This window comes from Heterostelium album, assembly GCF_000004825.1.
Source record: "Heterostelium album PN500 unplaced genomic scaffold PPL_contig12, whole genome shotgun sequence".
Taxonomy (NCBI): Eukaryota; Evosea; class Eumycetozoa; order Acytosteliales; family Acytosteliaceae; genus Heterostelium; species Heterostelium album.
The window spans coordinates 790,635-816,327 of NW_008805089.1; the positions used below are offsets into that span (position 1 = coordinate 790,635).

Below are 25,693 nucleotides of genomic sequence, written 5' to 3' on the forward strand. Positions count from 1 at the left end.
TATTTATACTATGATATGTATGACTAACTAATAATTATTAGTCATTTTAAATTTATTCAATAAATGCATGAATGATTGTTTTCTTTTCTTTTTTTTCAATGTTGTTAATGTTAACATACATTAATGTATGTATGTTCAACTTGTCTTGGTTGAAAAGGAAAAAAAAGAAAATATATATATAAAGGAAAAAAATAAATAACAATGTAATGAATATTTATTCCATTACGTGCTTGACATATTCGTATACGGACCAAACGATGGCGGAACTCATAGAGTGAAAAACGATTCTTGGCTTGACGCCGCTCATCATTCCGGCAACACCTTCCTCCTTCCAAATGGTACGCAAAGCATCGACCATACCGCTGTAGTGACGTCCGATGTCACCTTGACACTGGAGTCTGGTCTTTGCAACGTCGAATGGATTGGTGAAACCGGCGGCTACCATACCGGCACCACCACCTGCCACTAGATGCAGCATCAATGTATAGTTCTTTTCGTTCTTCTTGTGCAGTGGCTCCATCAGTTTCTTCAAACTCTCATATGAAGCGAAATAAAATCCGTAATATGGTACATTCATGACTAGTGAAGTTGTGTATCCTGCGTAAAATGCTCTTATTCCTTCTCTTGTCCACATACTCTTCATGCAATCTACCATTCCACCGTAGTTTGTTATTTGTAATTGCATTCTTTGTTTGACAGCGTCCATTGGTGATGCAACTGCCTCACTAACCATCTATAGAAATAAAGCAATCAAATGTCGATCAGTCAGTCATCTAATTATTCCAATCAACTTTTATAAAAGTTGGTAGTATTTTACAATATACATACAGTTGCAAAAGCACCGGCAGCACCTGTTTTAATTGGATGATGATGAGCTTTGTCACCACCACATATTTTATGTCTAAGATACTCGTAAATTGCAAAATGAATTGCATGTGCAGGTGCTACAATAGTATATCAATGAATTTAATAATTATATTAGAAAAATGTTACCCTTTTAGATTGTTTTTTTTTTCATAAAATCAATCAACCAGATTTTTTGTTTTTCGTCTTTGGTCTTGATTTATGATAAACATTGTTTTTTCACATATTATTGATTGATTGTATTGTTTGTGTACATACCAGCACCAGCAGCAACTGCAGTTACACCTTTAAATAAACCACTGACACCAGATCTCGATATGATTTGTCTTGTCATTTGTAATCCCGATGTCTGATATGATCCTGTAACCGCTTGTATATGAGTCTATATAATTGAAATAGAAAAGAAGAACAAGCAGAGTTAATAACAGATTCAATATAACAATTGGTATCCTATTGAGTCAATAGTAACTTACTTTAACTGTATCGATTGGGTACATTCCGACATGCTCTGCAACACCTGCAATTGCACCGGCTACCAAATGTACATGGAAAGATCCACCTTCATTATCATCGTCCATACCATGATCGTGACCCATTTTTGTAATCTATTTATATATTTTGATATAATCAAGTGTGTGTATATGTGTGTTTATCGATTTAATATATTATATAATAATCTCTCTTTTATGAAAAAAAAACAAAGAGAAATTTCGAAACAATTATAATAATAATAATGATAATATATAATTATTATTTATAGGTAAAAAAGTTGAATTTAAACGAACGAAAGGATAATGTTGTGACACGATCAGCTTATATAAAATGAGTGGTGGGAGTCGTTTAATCAGAGTCTTGTCTTTTTCGATTGTCAAACAAACATCCATCTAATTTTTAGAAAAAAAAAAAAATTGAAAAAAAAAATTTTTATTAATCAATTGACACTAATTAATTTGATATCTAAAAAAAACAACAAATGATTAAGTTTCATTGAAAACAGTGATAAATGATACGCCCTTCAACATTATGGCAAAAGACATCGTCTTATTTTTATTTATTCCACATTCTATTGGAACGAAATGATGTAATCTGCAATCATTGATATTTCTTGACAATTCAAAATCATTGTTTTACAGTTATGTCTATGATAAAGAAATTTCTAATTTTGAAAATATTGATACTACATTTCGATATTTTCCTGAATTAAGGTCCTATTCCATATTACTAAAATAGTAATTTTGGTGGTTGTCCTTCATCTTATTACTCTAATTGCCAGTAATCTTTCAATTTCGATTGCTTCGATGGTAATAAAAGAAATGTCTTTAGTAAGAATATCTTGGAATAAACTTGACCATCTCTCTGACAACATCTTTATCTCTTATGTTTAAAATAAATAACTATATCATAAATACATCATCAACAAAGGAATCAAATAATAAAAATGAAGTTTTTTTATTGTGTTTATCAAAAAATAAAATAAAAATAAAGATAGAATTAAACTAAATAAATAAAATAACTTAATTAATTTACTTTTTTTTTTTTTTTCAATTTTTTTTGATTTTATTTATTTTTCAAATTGTTTGATTAAATTTTTTATTTTTTGTGATGTTCAAAATTTTTAAAGTTTAGAGTGTTTTTTTTTATTATTATTTTATTTAATTTTAATAATTAAATTTTTTACAACTTATTATTACTTTTTTTTATTTTTATTTTTATAATTTTTAATATATATATTACATATAGATAGATAGATAAATAATGGAGACATTACTTTCTTTTGTAGTTGCAGATGGTGTTTTGTGTTTGGCAGACTCTAATATCAACCATTCGATTGTAAAGATGAAGGAAGATGAAGATAAGATTGCAGTGTTGGATGAATTCAAGTTGTTGAGCTCTGCAGGTGAGCCAGGAGATCGTACACAGTTCTGTGAGTTTATAGCAAAGAATCTCAAGCTGTATCAATTGCGTAATGGATACTCACTCTCGACCAGTGCAACCGCCCACTTTATACGTAACGAGCTCGCAACTGCACTGCGTCGTAATCCATACAATGTAAACCTCTTGGTTGCCGGATACGACGAGAAGACCGGTCCAGCCGTCTACTACATGGATTATCTAGCATCGCTACAGAAACTCGACTTTGGTTGTCATGGTTACGCCGCTTACTTTTTGCTCGGTCTGTTGGATCGTCTTCACCATAAGGACATGTCGTACGAGGAAGGTGTCGAATTGATGCACAAGTGCTGCGAGGAGTTGCAGACTCGTTTCTTGGTCGGTGGTAAATACACTCTCAAATATATCTCTAAAGACGGTATCCAGGTAGTCCCATTCAAAGTTGGTGATAGAAAGAAAAACAACCAACCATAAATAACCCCCGATTAAATAATCAATAACCAACATATACATATACACTTTATTAGATAATATATACAAGTGTATAAAATATTTAAATAGTATGTATTTCTTTTTTACCAAAAATTTTCAAAATCAAAAACAAATCAATCATTGATTATTTATTTACTGACACCTACCTATTTCAACATTAATCACTTTATATTTAGATTAAAAAGCATGTAAAAGTACTCTTTCTTTGACAATAGAGATATTTTAAATAAATAAAAAAATGTATAAATTTTATGAATCATTAATAGGCTCATTCTTATTGTGTATAGATTATTTTATTTAATGATGTTAGTTACAGAATGTTTTGTATCATCCAACATGTTGATGTTTGTTAATTACAAACATTTAAAAAAAAAAAAAACAATTGTTCTTTTTAAAAAGTTTAAAGAATCACAAATTTTATAGATTTAAATAAACTAAGATTGATCAAAACCTTTGAAGGATTGGTTTAATGTTGCATTGCCATTATTTGGTGGTTATTAAACAAACAACCCTTATTTTAAATTAAATTCAAAAATTTATTCTTTAGTTTTAATAAAAATTTTGTACTTGTTGTTTTGTTTTTTCATAGTTTTTTTTAATATTAATTTTATTTTAATAATATAATGAGTAGTAGTAGTGGTAGTAATAGTTATAATCAACAACAACAACAACAACAACAGCAACAGCAACAAAATGATGTAAATAATACAAATAATAAGAGTAGTAGCTACTCTACATATGTCAGTGGTAATAATAACAATCTAACTTCAATGTCGACACTCAAGAAGTTTATTGTTGAGAATGGTGATCATATTTCGTTGATGAGAAACTTGATATTGTTTCTGCCTGGTCGTTACGGTGATTCTGAATTGAATCTTGAAGCATGTATGTTGAATGAACACTAAAAGATCTTTTATCAATAAAAATAATGTAGATTTACACTAACACATTCTGATGATGTTTCTTTATATATCTAAAAGTATATAGTTTGGTGAATCTATTTCAAACATATGTGGATTTGACGTCATCAAAGATAATGCTTTCACACAACAAATCGAGGACATCCACAGAGGAAGCTGTACCACCACCTTACTACCTAGATATATTATCATGGATCGTATCTATTCAGAATATCGGTACGTTTTCATTCTATCTATCTATCTAATTATTATAAAGAAGAGTTTATTGTTAATATTGATATCAAAATAATAGAATTGTTTGTTGAAGTTTATGCTAGTACAAGAAGTGATAGTAAATCTAAATATCGTTGGCCAGCAATCATTGGTATTGAAGCTTTAAAGTAAGATATAGTTCGAATTGATTCAAGAAGTTTAGATTCAAAGAGTAGTTATTAATAGTTAACATTATAATCGTTTACAGAGCTTTTTTAAGAATTAAATTATTATTCAAGACCAATGGAAATATGTTGGTGCATCACTCATTCCACGTTCCTTCAAAAGACATCAAAGCATTATCTGAATCATTATCAAAGTATGTATTGCTTATCATCAACAATTATATTATATAGTTACTAGTTTTATTAATTTATGTATTCAATGTAGTCCAATTATAAGTGAGAAACCTGTTTACGGAGGAAAGAGAAAGACACTTCATGATAAACTAAAGGAAGATAGTGAGAAGAATGTTGGAGACGATTCTACTTTGATACCATTGTTACCACCTTGCGCACCGGTCGATAGATACCCAAAGATCATCAGTGAGTTGCTGTTTATTCTACGTCCTCTGATTTATTCAATCACCAGATGGACCTATGGCAAGAAGTCGTGGAAACCATGGTTGATCTCACTGGGTATGGAATATGCAAGTCTCACCATATCAGAGTATGGAGCAGTCATACATCACCTACCTCCCACAAAGTTGGAGAGCGATGAAATCAGTAGAAGACGAAGACTCTTGGTTTATTACCTATTGAGATCACCATTCTACGATCGTTTCATCGGTGATGGCATTGTATTTAGAATCTTAAACTTCTTCAAGAAAGTTCCAATCCTAAAGATCTTGGTTGGTAAGTTGAAAACAAAAAACTTATTATTATTATTCATTGAAATTTAAACTAATTAATTCATGTTTTTGATTTTCAATATTTATAGGATGGTTTTTAAATTATATCAACGCATTTAGAACCAGATACTTCTATACTTCTGCTTCATAAACAAAACATTTATCTGTTTACAATAATAACAGAATAAATTATTATTATTATAGTTTTAAATAATCAGATTTTTTTTTGATCACCCAATGAGTTTATTTTAATGTCGGGATACGCAATCATTAATTAATTTAACAAAATACCGATCAAAAAAAAAAAAAAAAAATTATGTCATTAAAAACTTGTTGTTGACGAATACTTTCGTCTTTTCATCATTTTTGATTTTCTAGTAGAAATAGTTAGTAGTAGAGTCATATTAATAGATATTGATAAAAGTTAATAGACATAGATATATAAAGATGGGTGGTGGTAATAAAAATGAATTTGAATCACCTTTTTTACAACTTTTCACAGGTGCTGCATCCGGTGTATTAGCTGACGGAATCATGCATCCAATAGATACTATAAGAGCAAGATTACAAGTAGAGGTATGTGTGATAGCTATTTCTTAGATTTTTTTTTTTTTTAAAAAAGAAGTTTATTAAATATAAATCAAATAGAAAGTAGGACAACAAAGATATACAGGTACTTTCAATGCATTTCAATCGATCATTCAAAAAGAAGGTGTCAGATATTTATATAAAGGATTCCCTATTGTGGTTACAGCAACTATTCCTGCACACGCTCTCTATTTCTTTGGTTATGAGTACTCAAAGAAATATTTGAAAGGTCCACTGGGAGATGGTGCACTCAATCACTTTGTGTCAGGTTTGGTGGCTGATATTGCAGGTGCCATGATTTGGACACCGATGGATATTATCAAACAGCGTCTTCAAGTACAAAACTCAACTTATCTGACCAATCCTACACAGACTTTCTATAGAGGTTCGTTCCATGCATGCAAAGTCATCTTGAAAGAGGAAGGTGTTGCAGGTTTCTACAAAGGATTCTTCCCATCGTTAATGACTTTCGGACCATTGGTTGGTATCTACTTTGCAACCTATGAAAAGACAAAGAAAACAGTGTCTGGTGTGCTTGGTGTTGAACCCGGAAAGATGTTACCACTACCTTATCAATTGGCAAGTGGATTCTTTGCTGGTTCGGTAGCTGCTGCTGTGACCTGTCCACTCGATGTAATCAAGACTAGAATTCAAGTGTCGAGAGCATCCGACAAAACATACAATGGTATCATCGATGGATTCCAGAAGATCATGAAAGAAGAAGGTCCAAGAGCTTTTGTTAAAGGAATGGGTGCTAGAATTTTATGGATAGCTCCTGGAAATGCTATTACAATTGCATCATGTATGTATATCAAGTTATTAGATAGATTTCTTTATTTTCTAATTTCATTTTATTTTTAGATGAACAATTAAAAGATTTATTTAGAAAGATGACATAAGAGAAAAAAATATATGAAAAGTTTATTTATTTAATCCAAACCTTCAAAATTAAATTCATCAACCGATGATGAACTATCTATTACTCCAGATCTTTCTGGTGTTTTAATCTTTATAATCTGTTTAATCATTATTGGTTTTATAATTGGTTTATCTATTTTATTATTATTATTATTATTGCTATTATTGTTTTTATTACTTTCATTTACATCATCCAAATCAAAATCTATTTCTCCATCATCACTTAAACTAATATTTACATTTACATTTATACTATTATTACTATTGTTATTATTATTGTTGGTTTCTTCAATGCTGTCGAAATCCAAAGTAAAGTCATCTATATCTACATTATTATTGGATGATAAAAGTGGGGTTGGTGATTTAATGGATATTGATGGCTTTAATGGAAGTAGAATTGGTGATTTTTGTTTTGGTTCATTGGAAAGTATAAGATTTGGTTGGTCTTTTTTTATTTTTGGTGTGGTTTGGAATGGCAATAGGCTGATTTTATTTGGTGATATTGGTTGGCTTGATGTGGTGGTTGTGGTAGTAGTTGTATATGTCAATGCTTTAATTTCATCTGTATCAAAAGGTATGGTGCCATAATTACTATCTTTGACTGGAGGTGGCAACTCCAATGGAGAGGATTGAGATTGAGATTGAGGGGATAGAGTAGTATATGTTTCTGATTTTTCTTTCATACATCTAAACGTCAGATTGATTCTTGGTTGTATGACCTTTAGTTCTTTAGGGACACAGTGTTTCCAGTAGAGTTGTGTCTCCTCAGCCATCACCAACAACGAACCTGCATTCAATGAGAATTCAATATCTGCCTCTCCATCGTTGGGTTTGAGGATGAATCTTCTGGTGGCACCAAGAGATACCGATGCAATCGTCCTTGTAGTTTCACTGATTGCTTCCTTATCGCTATGCAGTCCGATGTGATCCTTTCCATTTCTATAATAGTTTACCAACACATAGTCGAATTTAACATTCAACAATGTTTCAAGAGACGTTTTCAATTTAATCATTGGTGGTGTCCATGGTGATGTTTCATGTTTTCGCGCGTACTCTAAATCTGAATCTGACATCCAACCCATAAGTCTTGGCAGCGGTACTATTTTCTCGTACATCTTCATCTCGTGCTGTTCAAAGTTCAGCACCTGTAAAAGATGTCTCTCCAGAATACTGGACATCTTCTGACTTAGAAAATGCTTACACCAATAAAGCATTCCAGTTTGATTTTTCAAAGGGATTGGATGAAGTGGTGGAAGTGGATTTGGCACATCAAATTCAGTTTCTCCTACACTCTTGACTCCCATTAACGAATCGATAGTCAGTTGTTTCTTTGGTGAAATCTTATCAAAATCTATATCTGAAGCATAATATTTATCATCATTATCATACTTTTCATTATTATATTTCTTTGCATAAAAGTTTTTATAATTATTTGGTAAACTTAATTGTAAATTATTATTATTAATATTATTATTATTATTATCTTCGCTTTTCCTTTTCTTTGGTAATAACACTCTTGAAAAATATTCCATTTCTACTCAGTCGGTAAGAAATCAAAAGATTTGATTATTCTCAAAAATATGTGATAAACTTAAATTTTGGTGCATCAATTTCCAGGAAAATAAAAAATGTGTGATCACAAAAAAATTTTAGTTGACAAGAAAAAATTAAGTTCAAATTTTTATATGTATCACAAATTTAAAAAAGGAATGGTAACGATTCAAATCATGTTTGTAATTCTTCAAGCTTGAGTAAGCTTGTCATGAGTTCTTGAAAGGAGTCTGACAATTTAAGTGATTTGTTGGCCAATCCCAACTTACCAATAGACTGGTACTATTAAAAAACTAACTATTTTTGTATTAAAAAAAGGTTTATGGTAAATAATAATACAATGAATAATGTTTTTTCTTTAATATTTAATCTTTAATTCTTTTGATTTTCTCAGATATAATTTGTTGTGTTGCATCAAAGAAAAAAATAGGGTGGATATCCATTATTTTTTTTTTACCAAAATCTTCTTCCTACAGTATTATCGGGGTAGATGAATGGATAGCTGATGAATATGAAAATGGTGACAATGTTGATAAAAATTAGATATAGTATATCGAGTGTTGTGTTGTATGATAGTGCTGACTTGTTTTTGGTGAATGCAGAAGGTCTGATTGAATTTAGTTGATATATAAAGAATGGCACAATGAAGTATCTGCACTCAAAGAGTGGCGATGGTAATAGCACAATAGATACACTCGAGAAGAAGAACAGACACCACAGATTTGATTTTCCACCTGCTTTCAAACTCTTCCAGATCATCCAGACACTATAGATATAGAGTGGAATCAATGCGAATTTCGATAGAGGATACTTTAAGAATATCTTGTTCCACAAATAGAAACTATAATGTCTATTATCTGATAAAATAAATATATGTGTATATCTATGTTAAATATACATAGATTAGTAACTAATCGAAAAATAGGAAAGGATTTGAGATATTATGATCAACTTACGTAAATAGATCGATCATTTTATAGAGGAATAATGATATTATGGTGATAAGAGGAATCGATTTGATTGGTCGTGAAAGTAGACTTTTGGCAAAGTGAATCGGTGAGAATACTGAGAGCGTGGCAGACGGTGCGTTAAAGAGATAGCAATACAATGAGAAATAGAGTAGTTGTACAAAGTGGAATGCCGATTCATGGTTACTCTTATCTCCAACAACAATACCACCGTTCACCTTTAGGAATGCTACAAATGCCAAACCAACAAATATATATCCATATAGCAATCGAACAATCAGCAACAAATTCGAGAGTGCAAACTTTATGAAATTAAAGATCTCACCAACAAGACTGGGAACAACTTGTCTAGGTCTTTGTTTGTTCTTATAAATATCTTCAATGGAAACCAATGCAATAAAGAATATCCAAACAATATTTGTCTGTCTTGAGAATACACTGAACAGTCCAACCTAATGTTTAACAAAATTCTAAAGTGTTAGAAATGTTTAGATGAATGTGTTCATTTGAAAAGTAACAACTTACTAATGATGATAATGTATATCTTTTCTTGAGTGACAAGTAGTATACTAATAATACAGAGAGTGTCGAAAGTACATCGGTATAAAATAACTGGTGGAAGAAGAAATAGATTGGATGTAGTAGCAGTGTTAAAGCAACGATTGTGTAGTGGTATCTGGTGAGTTGTTTGTTTTTGTCGGCTTGGTTGTCTTTATTGTTGGAGAATGCGGTGGTATCTGCTTGTGTATAACAGAGACACTTGTAGATCAAGTAGTATCCGGGTATCAGTAGAAATACATTGACCAATCTTAGTGAATCAGTCGAACAGAATGGCAAGCTTGGTGCTACCACTCGGAGTATATGTGCTATGAACGCTGAGAATACATATAGACCTGGTAGTGTTGTTATCTTGTCATCCCAATGATTGAATTCTAAATTGCAATATCTTTGGGTTTGAGGTACGTGAAATATTTCATCCTATTGTATAATAATATAAATGTGTGAGTTATTAGTCTTTATTTTCCAAAATAGGGTATTAATCAACATACTACATAATTCTCTGGAACATTCAATTTGAATTGATTAAACAAATAAATTGAAGCAACGAAAAGAGAAATTTGAATTGATATTGATGTTTTGCTACTCAACGACATCTTTGAGTAATTAATTGCTGATCATCAAATCATGTCATTTTATATTAATTGGTTAAGAATTCATTTTCATTGAAGTCTTTTTTAAGTATTTTGGCTAATTTCCTCCATTATTCAATCAAGCCAAAATATAATAATAGTTTAAAAAGAAAAAAAATATAAGGTAAAGAGTTAAAAACATCGAAAATTGAAATTTTTTATTTTGAAATTTATATTCATCAGCGCCCGGTTAGCTCAGTCGGTAGAGCGCACGGCTCTTAACCGTGTGGTCGTGGGTTCGAGCCCCACATTGGGCGTCCTCTTTTTCTCAAAGGAATCCCTACTTGCGCGCATGTTGAAATTGTGTCCTGATCAAGAAGATGTTGATTTCCAATTGTTTTTCTTTAATAAAGTAGTCAAGGATTGAAAGATCACCTATAGTTGCTGCCTTATCGAGTGCAGACTTCAAACTAAGGTGACTCCTATCTACTTGATCGAAAATGTTACGAACTACCATCAAATTACCATTTTCAATAGCTTTGTTTATCATTGTTTGATCGAATAGATAGTATTCCGAAACTTTCGGGATTTTAGATTCCGAGATAGACACGAATATTTTGGTTCGATTGGTTGTCACTGCCAAATTCATTGCTCTGCCGATATCAAAGAGATCGTGTGGCTGTGTTTCGACTATATACTTTACAGTTGATAGACTTCCACTTTGTATTGCTAGTTGTAAAACTTTGTCAGTAATATGACCACTCAATTGACCATTTCCAACCTTTTCAACTATTTCCAATTGATCGCTCTTACATGCATCTTCCAACACCTTTGTCTCGAACCTCTCATCGTATACCGAGCAATCAATAAACTCTGAATATCTACTTCTAATTAATGTACACTGTTCATCACTACCATTATATCTTGCACGTCTAAATGCATCTGCTAAACAATAGGTATATGATAATAATTTAAATTCTCTTGAAAGATTTGTTGGTGGTGATTTTTCTGATTGTTTTGATGTTTGTTGTGATTTTTGTAGATTATTAATTGTTGATTCCTTCAAACACAGATCTAATTCATTTATATATCTATCAATATAGTTATAGTAAACAAGCTGTATAGGGTTGTCTGATAGACTATAATAATTGTAATATCTTGTCTTTGGGAATTCTCGATCATCTATAAACAATCTATTGATTTCACGTACATATTTAAATATACAATGTCTGATTACTAAAGAATTAATTATACATTTAAATTTATCCATAATAAGTTAAATGAGAAGTTTTTTGATCGACCAAAAAATTTTTTTGTTTTTTTTTTACTAGTTCGTTTCGGTTCTTATCATAATTATGAATATCTAGAGATACTTTTAAATAATTTTGTATTATCTTGTATAATTTACTTATTTTTTTTTTTAATTTTGGAAACTTTATTATTGGTTAAAATTTATAATAAAATTAAAATTTAGTGAATTTGCAAAATTCATGGAATCTTATATTGGTAACCAAAATGAAAGAGTAAGAAAAATAGAAGATAATAAAATATGATACTAATATGACTACCATTTTAATAAAATAAATATCACAAGGCTTTAATTTTTTGTTTTTGCATGAAAAATTTGGATCTTGCCTTTTGCCTCTAATTTTTAATTTTTACTTTTCGGTGAAGGGTGTTGAGGGATCAAACTGTTTTTATCAATTACCACACTTTAAATATTTTTCTTATTTATCGATATTTAGATAATTGATATCAAAAGATTATTCATATATATTAAAAAACAATGAAAAGAAAACATGATCAGAATAATATCAGTTCAAATGTTGATAATGATGCGCTTCTCCAACTTGTAATGGCATTTGATCATGTTAATAGAGATCAACAAACAATTGTGCTACCATCAGGTGAATCAACAACGAAAGAACAACTTTTATTAAAAGTAATCGATCTTTATCCAAGCTATGCTAATACTTATTACCAGTTGGCATTAATACTTAAAGCTGAAAATCGATCATCAATCACACTTAATAATGGACAATCAATGACAAAACAACAATTATACTTGAAATCAATAGAGTATGATCCAACCAGTCACAGGTCTTATTATTATCTTGCAAATACACTTTCAAATGGTGAATCAATCACACTTAATAACGGACAATCAATGACAAGACAACAACTCTACTTGAAATCAATAGAGTATGATCCAACAAGTCACAGTTCTTATCATAACCTTGCAACGACACTTTCAAGAGGTGAATCAATCACACTTAATAACGGACAATCAATGACTGCACAACAACTATACTTGAAATCAATAGAATGTGATCCAACATATATCAATCCATATATTAACCTTGCAAATACACTTTCAAATGGTGAATCAATCACACTTAATGATGGACAATCAATGACTGCACAACAACTATACTTGAAATCAATAGAATGTGATCCAACCAATTCATATTCATATCATAACCTTGCAACAACACTTTCAAATGGTGAATCAATCACACTTAATGATGGACAATCAATGACAGAACAACAACTACTCTTGAAATCAATAGAATGTGATCCAACTAGTCGCAGTTCTTATCATAACCTTGCAACAACACTTTCAAATGGTGAATCAATCACACTTAATAATGGACAATCAATGACTGCACAACAATTATACTTGAAATCAATAGAATGTGATCCAACTAGTCACAGTTCTTATAATAACCTTGCAACAACACTTTCAAATGGTGAATCAATCACACTTAATAATGGACAATCAATGACAAAACAACAATTATACTTGAAATCAATAGAATGTGATCCAACCAATTCCGATTCATATCATAACCTTGCAATTACACTTTCAAGAGGTGAATCAATCACACTTAATAATGGACAGTCAATGACTCAACAACAACTATACTTGAAATCAATAGAATGTGATCCAACCAATTCCGATTCATATCATAACCTTGCAATTACACTTTCAAGAGGTGAAATCAATCACACTTAATAACGGACAACCAATGACTGCACAACAATTATACTTGAAATCAATAGAATGTGATTCCAGCAAATACGATTCATTTTGTATCCTTGCAATTACACTATCTCGGTATGAAACAATAACACTCCATAATGGTGTTCGAATGACAAAGCAACAACTATTATTGGAATCACTAAGAATAGGTCATAGACGAGGTATGGTTTACAAATTGATTGGACTAACTTTGCAGAACAACAAACAAACGATTACACTTCCAAATGGTGAACAAATGACAAGAAGACAACTGCTTCAAAAAGCAAAGAGAATTGTACTAAAATTAACATTTTAGAATTATAATAATCAAATCAACTCACACTTCAATAATTATTAAGAATTCAACCATCACAATTCAAACAGTTTATTGAAGCGATTTCAAATAACTAAAGTTAATAATCCAACTGTTAAACAATAATCCAACATTTATTCAACACTATCAAATATTATTCTTATCTTCAAATTGTAAATCAAATAAATTATTATCTTTAAATCTTATACTGTAAATTATATCTCTAACTTTATTACATTTATTAAATCCATATTTCTTGTACCAAAACTATTCCTAAAAGTAATACTTCCTAATTTTTTATCAAATTTGTACGTATTATATTTATATTTTATATATATATTATAATATGATATTAATACCATTGTACTACCATTACTGATAGTCAAGGTGTAGAGCTGGATATTAGCCTACAGTTCGTGTTTATTTATTGTTGGAGTAGTTCAGCAACAGGCCGGCTGAGATGGCCATCATTTTTGAGTAAGGGATGATGCCATTGATTTGGTTTGGCAGACGGAGAAATTAAGCCACTTAGAATTCAAAACGGGTACGTGTGTAAACCACTCAGTGTTCACCTATGATATGCCTACTAGTTACTTTCGGTGTCAATTTGGTAGGCTTCATTCAATGATCTAAATACCAAACTGCGTATGTTTGATATGTTCTGCGATGCCACCTCGTCCCTGGTTAATGCAACCAAGAAGTATAAAAACACAATGAAAAAGACCAGAGCTGTACAAGCATGGTTACGTGGCATCTCGCTAAGGGACATCCAACTTCGTAATGATGCGCAACACGTGTGGATATTCAATAGATTCCTACTTAATCCTTTGATTCTTCCAAAGTTTGTTATTATACCAGTTGGCTATCTTAAATCCAATGCAGATCTATCACCTCGCTATATCTCAATCTATGCTACACTCTGTTGCACCGATTGGTAGTTCATCTCAAGCATCCGGACAACAAAATAAAATCTGCTAAACCTATTCTGATTGATGGTCTACCACCCACTCTAAAGAAAATCTACGACCACCTATTGATCATAAAACATAGCATTCCACCGCTAACTGGTGGTCAGTTCCAACTATCTCTACCACCAACCAAATTCGACTACACATCTAACGACAGTATCTTCACGTATGTATCGCTTATCAAACACCAGCGTGGACGAAACACTGTCTTCCGGCTCTTCTCTGGTTCGCTTCCTGGCTTGGCTTTCAACAAAAACAAAGAATGTGAACTGTGCTTCACAAACTGCTCTGACCCATCTTTCCATACATTCTTTAATTGTCGAGCAGTTAAGCACAGATTCAATCTTAACACCATTCTTGAATCCTTACAGCTTTCAGGTGGTCAACAATTCGATTGGACTATGGAAGATGCGTATCAGTTGGTAAGAAGAAAGGACAACATCACTACTCTCGTTTAATTTATAGATCTATAAATTTAATAAAGTTTATTTATTTAATATTTATATTTAAATATATTTGATATATATTTATAATAAATATTAAATATTCAAATTTAATATTTGAGTTGAGTATTTATTTATTATATTTAGGAGTATTGATCATCTTTCAGTTGATTAACCACCAATTGCAATTATAATTATTATCATATATAAAAAGATTACAGAACATTTAATAAATGATAGTATGGATGATAATCGATCGGCTTATAACAGATTACAATACTGAGCTTAAACTCTTGTAAAGAATACTGAGCTCTAATCTGAGGTAATTGAAAAAAATGTAACCAATGGGTTTTCTAGCTATCCGAAAAGGGAAGTTAACTAATTATGATCTGCTCCACAAGCATCACAGATGAACCTTCTTACATTTTTTTTTTCAAGAAGTAAATTGATTTATTAAGTTTTATTTTTCCATAATTCTGCAAATTGATTTCTATTTTGATTATTATTTTAATTATTATTAAATAATTATTTATTATAATTATAGTTATAGTTATTTTATAGATTATTAAGTTGATGAGAATACACTTCTTGATTTTCAATTGAGTGATAACTGATTATTTAAGTTTGGATTGTAAGTTATTGATATGTGCTGTATATATTCATTTATGATAGATTCGTTAGATAGTAGGTTGTTTTCGTGGAGAGGAGTGCCGCCCAAATGGATTTACAATAGAATTTCCAGATTTGATGAAAGACAAGTGAAGCGATCATTGATCATTGATTAAATGGTCTAATCTCTATTCTACATTTAAATATAGTGATTAATACTCACAATTCTGGAACTACATTAGAATAAAAGTACTAAATGACATGTCTATTCTGATTGTGATTAATAATTTTTTATCAATGATTATATTTGCATGACATCTACGTAGCCTAAAAACAAGTCCTATAACTTATTAGAGAAAGATTTGTTAATGGACCAATAAAACATTCTATACACTAATATATTATATATACAATGATATAGCTAGAACACATCCCTTTTGAAAGTTGCAATGAATTGTTCTGATTACATATTTATTAATATTTGTATGTTGAAATTCAAGTCTACCATTTAAACTTTCTTGCTATCTTAGACGACCAACTTATTCGATAATAATTTTAAAAAAAAAAACTTTTAATATTATTTAAAAAAAAAAACTGGTGAACTGTTATTAAAAATCAAAACATTGTTCTGATCAGTTTTGAAATTACAACTGTCAAATCAATTTATTAATTACAATTTTATTAAAAAGAATGAATAAAACATTATTTTTATCAGTATTCAATATTTTTATCAGTATTATTGTTTTAAGTAATTTAATATTTAGTAAATTATATTTATTCAGATGTAAACCAAGTTGTAAAGTTTATAGTTGGAATGAAATGGTTGATCAACCACATATATTAGCAGGCAATGGTTATCTCGATCTGCTGAAGAAGTGGTCTAGATCAAAAGACAGCATTAAACAACTGAAGATATAATAATTCATCAGATATTAGTGAATGCTACGATACCATCACTTCCAAAAACATTACAGATTCTAAAGTATACTCCTCGATGAAGATGCACGAGTGTCGTACCTAGGTAACGCTTCCAAGATTTATGAGTTGGATGTCAGATTCAGAAATAGAGTATGCGCGAAAACATGAATCATCACTATGACACCACCAATGATTAAATTGAAAACGTCTCTTGAACTTTTGAATGTTATCTATTAGATCTTTTCTATATAGTTGACTATATAGTTGACCAACACATAGTCGAATTTAACATTCAAAAGTACATATGATGAAATAAATGATGGTTAGCGCAATAATAAATAGTAATACAAGTAACAAAGTTAAGAGCAATCAATTAAATAAGGGATATATAACTAATATAAACTTAAATGATTTGTTTATTAAGTTGTGTGCGCTTATTGGTATTATATTTATTTGGGTGTGAAATTGTAATTTTGATTGGAAGGTGATGGTATCTTTGAATTCACTATAATCTGAAAAATTCATACCTCTATTGTTTGATGCTGTCATTCGAATGATCCACTGCCTCTGTTGATCAACTTTAATGATGTCATGTGTTGATTTAACTGATCTATTTAAAGATCTTTATATTAAATAGTAAATTAAGAATTCTTTTTTTTTTTTTTCGAAAGATGTTCATAGAGCAACTATATCTACAACTTCCACACTGTTGAAACGAGCTGCAATGCATTGACTGTGAATAAAGGTTGTGTATTTGTTGATCTAACGACTTTGATTGGATAATAGGTTTTGATATTAATATTGTGACAACCTTATCGTATTAATTGAATAAACTTGATTGAACATTTCATTTCTAATAAGAATCCAACTACAATCAATTAATTTAATTCCTTTGTTAAACTAAAGAAAATAACAAAATTTTTGTAATAAAGGAATTAAATAAACTGAGAAGGCAAGACAGACCATTCTTTAAGTAATATTAAGAAATTGCATTCAGTGTAAAATAAAATGAACATCAACAAAATAATCAATATTTTGTTATTAAACTCGAATGATAAAGCAATATTGCTAGAATTCTGTTATAAACAATAATAATAATAATATTTTATTGGCTATTTCTCACGTATATATATATATAATATAAAACACGAACTAGCAGGTTAATAGTTAATATCAATACCTGCAATTTGTTGACTATCAACAGCAGCAGTCAAACCAAAAACAAGTGTTAATTTATTTTTTTATTTTTATTTTTTTTTATTTTTATTTTTTTTATTTTTATTTTTATTTTTTTTATTTTTATTTTTTATTTTTTTTATTTTTATTTTTTATTTTTTTTATTTTTATTTTTTATTTTTATTTTCCACGAGTTTTCATCGAAATTTCGTCACAGACTTTTAAAAGTTTTTTTTTTATGGACTAGAAGGGTATCGATCCCTTTACCTCTCGCATGCTAAGCGAGCGCTCTACCATCTGAGCTACAAGCCCTTTGATTTTTGAAAAATTCATTTTTAATTTTTTACATTTTCTTTGAAATATTAGTTGCAATAAAACCCTCTGTACGAATGATGTGTTTATCAACTTCCATCTTGTATTGTCACGCAAAAAAAAAACAAAGAATCAATAAAATTTCATTTGAATCTTGATTGTTTTTGAAATTAAAAATAAGATATAATATTGTAACTGAACTCCATTGGCTTTTAAAGAAAAGATAGATAATAGAATTTTCAAAATGATAATCAAGCAATTTGCAAAATCTTTTTTTTTTTATCTACCTTATTGTTTCTTTTGTATTCCGAAGGATTGTTATAAATTATATCTGTTTGTTTTTAATGTTCATATTTAATTTAAAAATCGACCAAACACTTTAAAAAAAAAAAAAATTCTTAAAAAGAAGTGTGTTTGTTTTTTTGTCAATTTCGTTTTTAATTGTCATTTCATAGTTAACAAGATCTTCAATATGAGTACAAATAATAAGACAGCAGAAGATTGGAAGCTACAAGGTAATCAGCTATTCACAGACAAGAAGTATCGAGAGGCATTGAATGCTTACTCGAAAGCACTTCAAATCAGTCCCAACGATCCTGTGTTCACTTCGAATGAATCTGCATGCTACTACGAATTGGGTCAATATCAAAAGTGTGTTGAAGCCTCTTATCAGGTCATTGACAATGTGCTCAAAAACACACCCACCGATCCAAAGCAGTTGATTCCAAAAAATATAATGCGTACCTTCAGATCGTTGTTTGTTTCTGGTGATCGTGAGGTCCTAACGAAACTCATTGAATCGCCGGGTGTGCGTGCACAGTTGGAGAGCGACTCTACTTCAGCGCCAATGTTAAAGTCGTTCGATCTCGAAACAAAGAATCGTCAAAAGTCAACGAGTCGAGAAGCCTATGATATTCGCGATCTTCCTCGTTATATGATCAGAAGAAACCCGTTCGATCCAGAGTACTACGCAGTTGGACACGATGACCCGGTCAGTGCACTCGGTGGTGGCGAAAAAATCAATATCGACAAAAAGTCTGTCGTACCAAAAGACGGTAGACTCGCAAGAACAGTGGACGATGAGAAGATGCAGTTGACTCTCAAAAAGAATCCGAAACTGGCTTTCTTCTACGGTGGTATTGGTGATGGTCGTCATGTGCTCCTGACTTTGGCCGATATAAACAGACAGCTACTTCAAGACTCGGCAAGCGCAAAAGCAAAGATACACATCACAATCAACGATCTCAATCCAACGTCACTCGCTCGTAATCTGATTATCTACATGATATTCTACGATATGGGAAAGTCGACACTGAAGGAGGTCTACTCGAATGCAGAGCTCGGTGAGGACGCTTCGTTGCTCTACTTTATGTATTTTGGTGTAGCAATGCCCGCTTGTTTACACGCGCGATTGGTAAAGCGTATTGGGTCGATCTTGGATTTGGGCAACGCTGGTAAACTTCCACAGTGGATCTACATTTCAAAGAGTTCGTGGCCACCCATACGTAATGTTCTTGCATTCTGGCACAAGATGAATCACATGACGACAGCCGACCTATTGAGTCGCCACAGTTTGAGCAGCGACTATAAGATTTACGGTGGAGAAGTACAACCAAGAAACGAAGACATGATTAAAGCGATGGAGATTGGCGAGGAAAACAAGAAATCGATTCTACAGAATCTCGAGGATCCCAAGTTCCTAAAGGAGATGTTCCCAGACAAGAGCATGAAGGAGATCAAGGAAATCTTACCTCAACTGCGAGCAGACATTGAAGCCAAATCGCAGAACGATTTGAATACAGAGATCTTACTACCACTCGAATGCGACCATCTCTGGACAGAAAAAACCAAGACATTACCAGTGCCAGCACCGATGCTTGTTGGCAAAGAGAAAACATTCGAGCATGAGCTTCAAAATGAATACCGAGTACTTCGTCAGGCTTTGTCCAAGAAAAGAGTATTGGATCAAAACGTCAATGCAAACGTTTGTCAAATAGCCAAAACCATCGAATCCAAGTGGAAACCAAATATCACAATGGTTGATAAAGATTATCCTGATCTTAGTTATCTTCAATTCAATCCATATTTAAATTTCCCAACATTCTGTGCAATGAAAGTAAGTTAATCACTACTCACAATTCAACTGCATAATAGAATAATAATACTGATTTTTTTTTTTAATACTATAGTGGCTAGGAGAACCTACAATGGATCAACCAATGATGTTTGATTATTTTATTAATGTATATCACAAAAGTGCAAGTGGACTTAGAAAATTGGTAGATTTAGGTGGTCTGATGTTTGAGCTCAATGAAGGAGACTTTCTCCAAGCACTTAAACATCTCGACCAAGATGAAGACCGTAGAAACAAACAATTACCAACTACCTTTGACCGTCTCTTCCTGAGTAACGTACCTGATCACACTGGTTTCCTGATGGTTTACACTGAAGTCATCAAATTCCTCAAACCTGGTCCACTCAACTTCATGCAATATTGTATTCTTCTAAACACTGGTATGTTCCAGGGCTTCGATGAAGCGGTTCATTCACATACTCTTGCAAACGTCGATTCAATTCAAAAATTCCTTGGTGTCAAATGTCTGAATTCCAATCTTTGGGATGATATTAAATGGACACATCTCAGATCACCAAACGAAAAGGCTGACTTTGAAAAGCTTGCCAGTCGCGAGACACTGACACTCTGGTTACACAAAGTGTTATTCAATCTATTTTTGCCAGCACCAACACCACCAAACACCCCTTACACATTCAATTCTCCAGACAATATGTGCACACTCTTTTCAATTTTCGAAAGATTGCTCATTGTTGGATATCCAGCGCATTGGATCACTGGTTTCTTGGAACAAATCCTCTCTGGTACAACAACTACTTTAGCATGTCTCCACGATACTCGTGTCGTTCCAGTTAAATGTGGTGTATCTAGTGGTAGCCCACAAAAGAAATACACATATGCATTCCATATGGAACTTAGAACACTTGCTTCACTCTGGCTCTCACAATCACTAAACACCAGAATCAAAATACCACTTCCGGCTCCGACCGATATCAGAAAATGGCAAATCGAGGACTTTAAATTTGCTGACGAATTCTTTGGTAATGTGGCATTCAATCCTAAAGTTCCAGTGGTCTCTGCAATCATCTACTATGGTGATCTACCTGAAAAATACAAGTTGAAGGATGTAGTCTCCAGCCTTCAAGATCCAACCGATAGCAAGTACAGATATAATCTACTCGATACTATCAACGGCCCAGAAATGGTTCAAGTCATTACAGTATTAAAGTGGTCAGATCGTAAGAATAGACTTAACTTCTGGATGTCTCAAACCGATATAAAAGTGCTTGTCAGTAAGAATTGCTCGATTCTATTGTGGCGTAATGATGTGTATAGGGCAATGACTGCTCCACATCCAATTAAAAATGCTTTTATTATTGAATAAAATTATGGTTACAAATATGTTATCAAATATTTATTTTTTTACTAATTTTAAACTTTCTATTATTAATTCTTTGATGACTACTAAATCATTGTAAATTTCTTTAAAAACTATACAATGTTAATGGTATTTATAATAATATTTGCTTCAAATAACTTCATTTTATTAGAACAAGCATGTATGGGAATAAAGAAAAAAATAATTTATTACTGATTTGGCTTCTTCAATTCGTAAAATAATACATATGCTTCAGATGTTTTGACAGCAGACTCATCAATTAAATGATATGATGAATCACTAATTAGGAACCATCTATCCCTGTTTTTGACACATGCAGTATAATGTCCTGCTCCCATACCACCCATATGATTCTAATCATAAAAATAATAAGAATTAATATTTTAAATATTAAAAAACAAAACCAAACATTGATAATACATACAGATACAGCATAGAGTTGGTATATTGGTGGTACACCACTCTTATTAAGTACCCATTTCGAAAGATCGAGATTGTCAAGAGGGAAATCAACAAAGGCATTAATTTTTTCGTGTCTGTGAAGGAATTGGAATCTCTTTAAATGAATGATCAGAATCCTTGGAACACTCCAAATCTCAAGTTTTTTGTTACCCTATTAAAATGTGGTTCATATTAGTATACAACTTATTACTATTTTTTTTTCTCTACGTACTTCAATATGTATTTTACATTGAGGGCAAAACCAAGTATCATTTGGACCAAGCTTTTCATTTCTTGTGAATAATGAAAAACAATCGTTCAAATTAATATCACTTCCCATTGAAGCTTTGATTGCAACACTTTGGTCTTGCTTTACAAGCTGAGTGTTTTCGATGTTATCGTTATCATCTAGATATTTGAAAATCTCTGGACGCCAGTCAATGGTGACGTTGCTGCAGCCCTCACTCCAATACTTTGGTGTTCTGAATATCTCTTTCAGCACTCTACCATCGCAAGGGATAATACAGCCGTTGCAATTGGATTGGCAGCGATCACAGCTATTTCCATAGCCATTGGTTGTCTTGAGTAGGAATGGATAGATGTATTCATCTGATTCATCGTCTGTAATGGAGCTGGTATCGTCCTCTTCGACACCTCCGAATTGACTGCCCTCAGGTGAGCTGATCGGACTTTCTTTGTCGGACGATGAGTTCTCGTTGGTATGACTGCCGTTGCTGTTGATCTTGCCATTGAGATTGGCGGTTGCCGAGGCGGCAGATGAACTGTTTGGAGTTGAGGTCATACTCTCTTTGGAGGCACGGTGACGCAGCAATTCAGTTTTCCATCCTCGCTTCACACGATGACCAACACGTTCCCAAACCATTCTGTAGACCTCTTTACAAGTGATCTCTCCAAACTTTACTAATAATACATAAGGCAATAGTATCAAATCCTGTTTCTTTCTCTGCATGACATGCAGACGAGAGACATCGTCGCCAGCCACTGGCAACTCATAACCAATAATTACATCACGATCCTTGATGAACGACAAATTCTTTTGGTCACTAAGGAACGTGTAGATTCTGTTTCTAAATATCTCTGCCAGTGCCAAGCAAGGTGTTTCGATACCACTCACCTTTGAAAGCTCAATACGGAGTGTCTGTACGAATTCACGCTTGTGCAAACGAAGACAGTAGTGAATTGGTGCCATAGCAGAGTTGAGACAGTAGACACCAGTGGAATCGGGTCCAAGTTGACCAACTGGTTTACAACGAAACAAGAGCACTTCAAAGAGACGCTCCGTTGGCACTGGAATAGGTAATGTAACAAACATAAATGGGTCAAAGGTAATACTGACTTTAGAACACTGGCTACACACCAAAGTACTCTTGTATTGACCTTGAAATAAATTAACAACAACCGATTGGTTTCTCTTTAAATGGTTTTCCCATTGTTCAGAAGCAACCAACGCATCTTCTCTTGGTTCTTTCGATTCTTCCTTTTCCTCTATATATGGTTTCTTTAAGACCCTATAACAAAATAAATTATGAGAATAAACAATTAGTATATAAACAACATACAAGATTATTTAAAAAAGTTTGACTTACTTGTTTAAATCTTCATGAAGACCATCCAATAAAAACGATAAAAGTTCTTGTGAATCTTGTTGGGAAATTCCACTAAACTGAGGAGCATATTTACCGATAGCCCATTTCAAATTCTTGGGTACTACACAAGTGTCGCCAGACCACATATCCCTCATTAACTTTCCAAATATCTCTGCAATCTGACCTTTCATTCCCAACGGATTTACCTTGTTGATATCCAATGTATATCTTCCAGATAAAAAGTATTCTGCAAATGGTGTAGTATGTGCAAGACACTAATAGTTTGATTATGAAAAATAGAAATAAATAAATAAATAAATAGATTGTTCATTATATAAATAAAAAGTTACTTACTTGTACAGATGAATTCATAAAACATGTATTTCCAAGATTCGAAAGTCCACAGACACTCTTGTGCATAACAATCTCTTTACTGTGGGATTGCTGTTCACTTGATATATTGCTATTTCCATTCTCCAAGTGTCCATTTGCACCGTTTGGTTGTCTGTTTGCTCCACCGTTGGCTGATTGTGACATGGCAGATGCTCTGGGATCCATTATCATCTGATCTCTTGTCTTTTTCTTCTTGAGTTTATCTCTAAGCTTACCAAAGATAGACTTTTGATGATCTGATTGGAAATGATAAGATATAAAATTGATTGACTCGAACTTCAAATCCTCCAAAGTAAGATTCTTCTTCAACTCTTTCTCCTTTTGCTTCAGTGTATGTCTGTAGATTACTAACTTTGATGGATCCAACAGTTCCTTCTTGCATATAAACTCTCGAATATCATTTAACATTGACTTTCTACTACGCTGAATGAGAAAATCATATTTTGGCTTTGAAGTTGGTTTTGCCAGTTGTTGTTGTTGTTGTGGAACTCGATAACCATCATTACTGCTACCATTACTATATTGCTGACTGTTGTTATTAGTGGTGGTAGTTGTTGTTGTCGTAGTTGTTGTTGTTGTTGCTGTTGAAGTAAGATAATTGCTATTACTGTTGCCGTTGACTATATGATGTGATTTTATCATGATGACAATGGGACGCACCTCTACCAGCTTCTCATTTCTTACACCCATTTCAATGACGGTTCGCTTTATCTCTGGACCACCGGCGTACCAAGACACCAGAATATCCCAAATTCGTTGTGGAATGATTTCGAAATCTTCGCCCTCTAGACGAGACTCTGCGATGATATGTCCACCCTCTGAATCCTCTCTGTCGATGAGATCACGGTTGTTGATTGTCTCTGGCTTTGGAATATCAAACTCTGCACTCAACTTTAATGCTGCATGTCCTGACACACCGCTGTTGCTATTGACACTGCTACCACCACCACCACCACCACCACCGCTGGTCAGTGGTGTCATTGACTTTGGTGAATTCTCATCGTAACGTACATAATTCCTCCAGAGTCTCAGCCAGTGTGCCGAGATAATATTAACTGTTTGGCCAGCTGTCAGAGGTTCATTCTTCCAATTCTCTTTTATAATTCTTCTTTGTTCACTTCTTTCATCTTTACTACTATTACTATCTACATTTGAACTACTACTACTTATACTATTATTATCTTTATCTTTATCGTTATTATTAATATTATTACTATTATTATTTGTATCGACTACAACTTCAGTTGTTGATTTAACACTTCCATTACTACTATCTAATGATCTATTATCGTTTTGTTGTTGCTGTTGTTGTTGTTGTTGTTGTTTTGTATGTTGGTGATGTGTATCTATCATTATTTTTACTTATTTGTTATCTATTTATTTTGAAACTATCATATATTGGGTAGATAATCAAGGTTGATAAAAAATATTATAAAAAAATAAAAGTTGTTTGTGTTTTATTCTGTTATTCTTCTGGTACTCTTATCTTTTAATATAATTATCGTTTTTAAAGTATCAATCTGACTATTTAAATAATTTTAATCTATTATATATATGAATAAATTTAAAGTTAAATTAAATTTGTTTTTTTTTTT

General features: G+C 32.1%; 10 protein-coding genes and 2 non-coding genes across 12 annotated transcripts; 6 read left to right on the forward strand and 6 right to left on the reverse strand.

The window, feature by feature from the left end:
* Positions 1-214: 214 nt before the first annotated feature.
* On the reverse strand, positions 215-1,460 carry mcfF (mitochondrial substrate carrier family protein; the record flags this gene model as incomplete). The annotated part of the gene is made up of 4 exons (XM_020576430.1): positions 215-733; positions 829-944; positions 1,123-1,246; positions 1,338-1,460. The coding sequence occupies 4 exons, from the start codon at positions 1,458-1,460 to the stop codon at positions 215-217; spliced, it is 882 nt and encodes a 293-aa protein (XP_020433679.1).
* Positions 1,461-2,619: 1,159 nt separating this feature from the next.
* On the forward strand, positions 2,620-3,228 carry psmB2 (proteasome subunit beta; the record flags this gene model as incomplete). The annotated part of the gene is made up of 1 exon (XM_020576431.1): positions 2,620-3,228. One exon carries the CDS (start codon positions 2,620-2,622, stop codon positions 3,226-3,228), a length of 609 nt encoding a protein of 202 aa, XP_020433680.1.
* Positions 3,229-3,869: 641 nt separating this feature from the next.
* pex16 (peroxisomal membrane protein PEX16) lies at positions 3,870-5,419 on the forward strand (the record flags this gene model as incomplete). Its single annotated transcript, XM_020576432.1, has 5 exons — positions 3,870-4,131; positions 4,474-4,546; positions 4,627-4,737; positions 4,809-5,272; positions 5,358-5,419. The coding sequence occupies 5 exons, from the start codon at positions 3,870-3,872 to the stop codon at positions 5,417-5,419; spliced, it is 972 nt and encodes a 323-aa protein (XP_020433681.1).
* Positions 5,420-5,715: 296 nt separating this feature from the next.
* Positions 5,716-6,721, forward strand: mcfE (mitochondrial substrate carrier family protein; the record flags this gene model as incomplete). The annotated part of the gene is made up of 3 exons (XM_020576433.1): positions 5,716-5,844; positions 5,917-6,662; positions 6,718-6,721. 3 exons carry the CDS (start codon positions 5,716-5,718, stop codon positions 6,719-6,721), a joined length of 879 nt encoding a protein of 292 aa, XP_020433682.1.
* Positions 6,722-6,785: 64 nt separating this feature from the next.
* Positions 6,786-8,306, reverse strand: PPL_05555 (alpha-ketoglutarate-dependent dioxygenase AlkB family protein; the record flags this gene model as incomplete). Its single annotated transcript, XM_020576434.1, has 1 exon — positions 6,786-8,306. The coding sequence occupies one exon, from the start codon at positions 8,304-8,306 to the stop codon at positions 6,786-6,788; it is 1,521 nt and encodes a 506-aa protein (XP_020433683.1).
* Positions 8,307-8,590: 284 nt separating this feature from the next.
* On the reverse strand, positions 8,591-11,693 carry alg10 (Dol-P-Glc:Glc(2)Man(9)GlcNAc(2)-PP-Dol alpha-1,2-glucosyltransferase; the record flags this gene model as incomplete). Its single annotated transcript, XM_020576435.1, has 7 exons — positions 8,591-8,607; positions 9,039-9,175; positions 9,282-9,745; positions 9,819-9,905; positions 10,092-10,271; positions 10,343-10,447; positions 10,914-11,693. The coding sequence occupies 7 exons, from the start codon at positions 11,691-11,693 to the stop codon at positions 8,591-8,593; spliced, it is 1,770 nt and encodes a 589-aa protein (XP_020433684.1).
* Positions 10,668-10,740, forward strand: PPL_05557. Its single transcript has one exon. It is a non-coding gene; the product is annotated as a tRNA-Lys (tRNA).
* Positions 11,694-12,209: 516 nt separating the features above from the next.
* On the forward strand, positions 12,210-13,439 carry PPL_05558 (tetratricopeptide repeat protein; the record flags this gene model as incomplete). Its single annotated transcript, XM_020576436.1, has 1 exon — positions 12,210-13,439. One exon carries the CDS (start codon positions 12,210-12,212, stop codon positions 13,437-13,439), a length of 1,230 nt encoding a protein of 409 aa, XP_020433685.1.
* A 743-nt stretch (positions 13,440-14,182) lies between these two features.
* PPL_05559 (uncharacterized protein) lies at positions 14,183-15,031 on the reverse strand (the record flags this gene model as incomplete). The annotated part of the gene is made up of 3 exons (XM_020576437.1): positions 14,183-14,285; positions 14,767-14,788; positions 14,857-15,031. The coding sequence occupies 3 exons, from the start codon at positions 15,029-15,031 to the stop codon at positions 14,183-14,185; spliced, it is 300 nt and encodes a 99-aa protein (XP_020433686.1).
* Positions 15,032-18,111: 3,080 nt separating this feature from the next.
* PPL_05560 lies at positions 18,112-18,184 on the reverse strand. Its single transcript has one exon. It is a non-coding gene; the product is annotated as a tRNA-Ala (tRNA).
* Positions 18,185-18,656: 472 nt separating this feature from the next.
* PPL_05561 (uncharacterized protein) lies at positions 18,657-21,642 on the forward strand (the record flags this gene model as incomplete). Its single annotated transcript, XM_020576438.1, has 2 exons — positions 18,657-20,300; positions 20,374-21,642. 2 exons carry the CDS (start codon positions 18,657-18,659, stop codon positions 21,640-21,642), a joined length of 2,913 nt encoding a protein of 970 aa, XP_020433687.1.
* A 203-nt stretch (positions 21,643-21,845) lies between these two features.
* PPL_05562 (uncharacterized protein) lies at positions 21,846-25,451 on the reverse strand (the record flags this gene model as incomplete). The annotated part of the gene is made up of 5 exons (XM_020576439.1): positions 21,846-22,010; positions 22,082-22,213; positions 22,331-23,627; positions 23,706-23,980; positions 24,060-25,451. The coding sequence occupies 5 exons, from the start codon at positions 25,449-25,451 to the stop codon at positions 21,846-21,848; spliced, it is 3,261 nt and encodes a 1,086-aa protein (XP_020433688.1).
* Positions 25,452-25,693: the final 242 nt, after the last annotated feature.